This window comes from Procambarus clarkii, chromosome 58, assembly GCF_040958095.1.
Source record: "Procambarus clarkii isolate CNS0578487 chromosome 58, FALCON_Pclarkii_2.0, whole genome shotgun sequence".
NCBI classification, from domain to species: domain Eukaryota; kingdom Metazoa; phylum Arthropoda; class Malacostraca; order Decapoda; family Cambaridae; genus Procambarus; species Procambarus clarkii.
The window spans coordinates 24,077,976-24,083,975 of NC_091207.1; the positions used below are offsets into that span (position 1 = coordinate 24,077,976).

The window sequence follows — 6,000 nt, forward strand, 5'->3', positions numbered from 1 at the left end:
AATATACCCCTGGAAGAGGGGCAGACAGCTGGTGTGGGACTACACATGTGTATCCACCCTGACACCTACATACGCTTCGGTGCTGATCAAGCAGGTGGGGCGGCCAACAACAGGGAAACAGCAAAATCAATTAAGTACAAGCGACTGGAAGGTCAATACACCTTTGTTCCCATAGCGTGTGAGACGCATGGCCCCTGGGGCAAGAGTGCCTTGGGTTTCCTCAAAGAATTAGGCTCCAAGCTCACTGACGTCACCAGAGACCCAAGGGCTGCCAGTTTCTTGTTCCAGCGCCTCAGTGTGGCGATCCAGAGGGGAAACGCCAGCTGCGTCCTCGGTTCCTGTCCGGAAGCTGAGGAGCTCCGAGTGATCCATAACCTTTAAGCACTTATTATATTAACCAATGTACATCTTGTAACCCTTTAAATATTTAATATAGCACCAGTGTTGCAATCCACAAGTTAGGAGTGAATATTAGCTAGGGAATCAAGTACTATAACACTTAACAAATGATGGTTGAAAGTACATGTTAGTATTCAGAGTGTGGTCACACACACACACTGTAGGACGGAGGGGGAAGTGGTGGACAAAAGAACATGGAAATTGCATCCACTCAGCGGCGAGGCCCCTGTACTCACCTCCTTGTGCTTGCGGGGGTTGAGCTCTGACTCCTTGGTCTCGCCTCTCAACGGTCAGTCAACTAATGTACAGATTCCTGAGCCTACTGGGCTCTATCATATCTACATTTGAAACTGTGTATGGAGTCAGCCTCCACCACATCACTGCCTAATGCATTCCACTTGTTAACTACTCTGACACTGAAAACGTTCTTTCTAACGTCCCTGTGGCTCATTTGTGGACTCGGTCTCTACCTGTGTCCCCCTTGTTCGCGTATCACCACTGTAAAACAGTTTATCCTTATCTACCCTGTCAATTCCTCTGAGAATTTTGTAGGTAGTTATCATGTCTCCCCTTACTCTTCTGTCTACCAGTGTCGTGAGGTGCTTTTCATGCAGCCTTTCCTCGTAACTCATTCCTCTTAGTTCCGGAACTAGCCTAGTGGCATACCTCTGAACTTTTTTCAGCTTCGTCTTGTGCTTGACAAGGTACGGGCTCAATTCTGGGGGCCGCATACTCCAGGATTGGTCTTACATACGTGGTATACAGGGCTCTGTGTCTGTGTGGAAGAATAGATTTGTCTAATTTTATATGTTGAATGCTGTTTTTCATCGATAATTTGTCTACGAGTAAAGACAGAAACATTGACTTGGACGATTAGTTGACATTTAAATTTCATACACAAGATTCATCATCTTCTTAAATTATTTAAACATTTATCTTAACTACCAGGTAAACTTTATTTGATTACGGCTTGGATATGTATGTTATATGTTAGGTAAATGAAGATTTTAAAAGATAATTATACGATTTCATTGTTTTAAATTCCTCGTTGGTTAGGTAATGATATTGGTATAATATTATTGGATTGGCGTTGGAATTAAGATCTATCAATCTCTAGATGGTTATTAAGGCCGCAACATTAGCTTCAGATCAACCAATAATTTTGGTGTTGGTCTTAAGGCCTATCAACCTCTAATTGGTTAATAAGGCACCATATTAGCATGCAGATCAATCAATAAATTTGGTGTTGGACTTAAGGCCTATCAACCTCTGGAGGGTTATTAAGGCCACCACAATAGCTTGCTGACCAACCAGCAAGTTTGTGTTGGACTGAAGGTCTGTCAACCTCTGGAAAGTTATTAACCCACACACACTATCCTCCTAACAAAAAAGTATACTTTAGTCCTGAATATAACCTAAGAATTAAGTATACTCTCAATGTAAACACACGGAGAAGCAGTTTACTTTACCTAGTGTTTACCTTGGTTTTCCATGGGAGAATCAATGTTCTCACGGCCCGGTTTCTAACCAGACCTACTGTATGGTGGTCTGACCAACCAGCCAGATTCAACCAACCAGCCAGAGTCAACCAACCAGCCAGAGTCAACCAGCCAGATTCAACCAACCAGCCAACCTTCGTATGCCCGAAGCCAAACATATGAGTCACAGCCCGGATGATCAGGAATCCTTTGGAGAAATTTATCAAGTTCTCTGTTGAAGACTGTGAAAAGGCCGGCTAGTTATTCCATTATGTTTACAGGGAAAGTGTTTGAAAAGTATTGAGCCCTTGATGTTGTTAGAAAATATATTATTAATTATCGGGTCCTAAATTCGTGTGAGAGGTAATTGGCAGCATGTTGTATATCATATTTTAAATATATTTATATTATATATACACTGGCCCACGATACTCTATACGTAATGTAATAAAGGATCTCCCTTTCTCTCTCTCTCTCTCTCTCTCTCTCTTCCACAATGCGTCGTTTGCTTCATCTGACAACATGTCACAAAGTTTCTTCATCGTCTCCCAGCTGATCTCTTCATTTACCAAGTTGCTCCACTCTTTTGACAACTTGACTCTCTTCATTATTCACTAGACTCTTTTCATTATTCTCTTGACTCTTTTCATTATTCTCTTGACTCTCTTCATTATTCTCTTGACTCTTTTTATTATTCTCTTGACTCTTTTCATTATTCTCTTGACTCTTTTCATTATTCTCTTGACTCTTTTCATTATTCTCTTGACTCTTTTCATTATTCTCTTGACTCTTTTCATTATTCTCTTGACTCTCTTCATTATTCTCTTGACTCTTTTCATTATTCTCTTGACTCTTTTCATTATTCTCTTGACTCTCTTGTTTATTCACTAGATTTTATTCTTTATTCCCTTAATTATTCATTATTCTCTTGACTCTCTTCGTTATTCGCTGTTCTCTTAATTATTCACTTGCCTCCTCGTTATTTACTTGACTCTTTATTATTCACTCGACCTTAACAATTAGCAATGGATTGAATTTTACTGCAAAATAGCAAAGTTTAACTCTCCTACATTTCCAAACTTTGATTATTGTATTTATTGTATTGTATTCCAGTTTCACTCCACCGTGCCCGTCAATATTTACTCATAGAGTATTGTATTCTTTCTTGTCCTGAGTGTTGACATATTTACTAAGAAGCATTGATGGTTTCCACTTTTCTTACGATATCGTGAAATCAAATTTATTGATTCACACTTTTTGCATTGATTGATTTGATGTATTACTATTTTCCCGTTGTCGGAGACATGTAGCCTGAGTGTATATATTCTTTAGACTTGTATTGAGGGTACCCTTTAAGTCCCCCCCTCCTTCAGTGGTCCAGCTCATTCGGTCCTGTCCGGGGATCGAACTCAGATGCAGTGATTATCAAGTCGCTTCTCCCGCCGCCTTACCCTTGTGGGCAAGACCTCCCCTCACAAAGTTTTCTTATCACATCTCATCATAAATTTTCCGCAACACCGAGAGGCCGCGACGTTGCGTCAGCGATCTAAAGTTGGCAAGAGACTTTTCCCCAGCTTGAGATGTTTCCAGCTTGGAATTTTCCCATGCTAAGAATTTTCACAGCTTGTAGTTTTCCCCAGCTAGGGATTTTCCACCCGCACACAGGTGGAAATGTGGAGAAAGATAGGGATAGGGAGATGGGGGTAAGGGGGAGAGATGAGTGGAAGAGGAGGAGGAGAAATGGAAAAGATGGGAGGGAAGAGGGGTGAGGACCGGAAAAAAAGGGGAAGAGAGGGAGGGGGCGAAGGATGATAGGGGAAAGAGAGAGGGATGAAAAATGAACACGTGATGTGACAGTGTCAGACCACGAAGGAAGGGCTAAGACAGGAATTTCCTTAAGTACTTTCGTATTTAATAATCCATCTTCAGAGGGATGGATTTGCACTTCAGTGGTGTGGACATATAGGCAGGAATTGTGATGAGATGAGAAACAACGTCTTTGTTTCAGACATTGCCCCATCCTTCTGAAGATGTATTAATATACGAAAGTACTTAAGGAAATTCCTGTTTCAATTTTCCTCCGTGGTCTGACAATGTCACATTTTTAATCACGTGTTTATTTTTCGTGATTTACACATACACACACACACATTATATATATATATATATATATATATATATATATATATATATATATATATATATATATATATATATATATATATATATGTTTCATTGAATATGGCTGCATTTTCTGTATTGATTTTTTATATAGAGCTTTTATCGCTCTAACAAGTGCTCTTGTATCTCGGTTCAATTGGAAGAGGATTTATCCAAACATCATTTTTTCAATATTGACGAAAAGAACAGAAATCAACTGTATAATATATTACAAATATATTATGCTTATTATAATTTACACAACGTTTCGAACCTACAAAATTCTTTCTCAAGTGAAGAATGAGAAGAGATGTCATTCTCATGTAATAATATTTCAGGTGTCCCGAAAAATATCGTCATTACAAGTGACATATATACATCAAAATACATTTTTTTATGTATTTTTAAAATATATATATTTTCCGCGTATCTAAAGACTTCGAATTCTGACGCTTTCAGATACTCAGGAAAACGACGCCCAAGTGAGGAAATCTATGAAAGAAAAAGATAATAGATTTTAAATAATGACTAAGTTGTACATTTATCAGTTTAATACCATAATGCCGTTCCAATATGTAAGATGCGTTGCTAAATGTTACGTTCAACAGGTGGTTTGGTAATGGGCTGGCTTAAAGTCTATCAACCTCTGGAGGGTGATTTAGCCCGCTACAACAGCTTATTAGGGCTGAAGACCTAACAACCTCTGGAGGGTGATTAAGCCCGCTGCAACAGCTTATTAGGGCTGAAGACCTAACAACCTCTGGAGGGTGATTAAGCCCGCTACAACAGCTTATTAGGGCTGAAGACCTAACAACCTCTAAAGGGTGATTAAGCCCGCTGCAACAGCTTATTAGGGCTGAAGACCTAACAACCTCTGGAGGGTGATTAAGCCCGCTACAACAGCTTATTAGGGCTGAAGACCTAACAACCTCTAAAGGGTGATTAAGCCCGCTGCAACAGCTTATTAGGGCTGAAGACCTAACAACATCTGGAGGGTTATTAAGGCTTAGCTTCCACACCAACAAGCAAATATATTCGTCAGCCCTCAATATACGAGATATGTTGCAGCTGGTGTTTATAATTCAGTTCCTCGGAATAAATAGTTCAAAGTAGCACGGGCTATGGCGAGCCCGTAGTGGACTTTATATATATATATATATATATATATATATATATATATATATATATATATATATATATATATATTGGGGGGATAATATAATGACTTATTTTCTAATATGGAAATAAGATAAATATTTGAATATCTACAGTGACTATGTAACATTTCGGTCATTAGTCAAAAAAATTGTTTGCATGGCAATTCTTCAATTCGAAAAAGTTTGGGGAGCCGGTTGGCCGAGCGGACAGCACGCTGGACTTGTGATCCTGTGGTCCTGGGTTCGATCCCAGGCGCCGGCGAGAAACAATAGGCAGAGTTTCTTTCACCCTATGCCCCTGTTACCTAGCAGTAAAATAGGTACCTGGGTGTTAGTCAGCTGTCACGGGCTGCTTCCTGGGGGTGGAGGCCTGGTCGAGGACCGGGCCGCGGGGACACTAAAGCCCCGAAATCATCTCAAGATATTCACAGCCAATTATTCTGCAATTTGTTTATAGTTCAATTAATACAACAAGATGAATGAGAAATACTAGATAACAGACGATTGTACTTACCACTGTTGCTCACTGCATCGTGAACATAGATCACAATAGGCAGATAGATCACTATTCTCCAGTTAAGCGCTTCCATTATTTTTAGATTTCTAATGGTTTTATTTTCTCCAATATATAAATATACAAATTATCTATACAGATCTATTATCACTATCTTGTATGTTATCAAATATGATTGTATTCAAGAACGATCACTAATTATTGTTTTCAAAACTATATATTTACACCAAATAAGGAATCCATAATTAAAGCAGAACAGAACCTATACATAGGCAGATCAGAGTTTGTGAAC

General features: G+C 39.3%; 1 protein-coding gene across 1 annotated transcript in view; it reads right to left on the reverse strand.

Moving 5' to 3' along the window:
* The window catches only part of LOC123768038 (uncharacterized), a 98,219-nt gene extending 92,435 nt beyond the window's left edge, over window positions 1–5,784 (reverse strand). The window contains exons 1-2 of the mRNA XM_069306785.1: window positions 5,709–5,784; window positions 2,447–2,764 (exon numbers count right to left, since the gene is read on the reverse strand). Coding sequence (XP_069162886.1) covers window positions 2,447–2,764; window positions 5,709–5,784 — 394 coding nt within the window. The remainder of the gene's footprint in view (window positions 1–2,446; window positions 2,765–5,708) is intronic.
* Window positions 5,785–6,000: the final 216 nt, after the last annotated feature.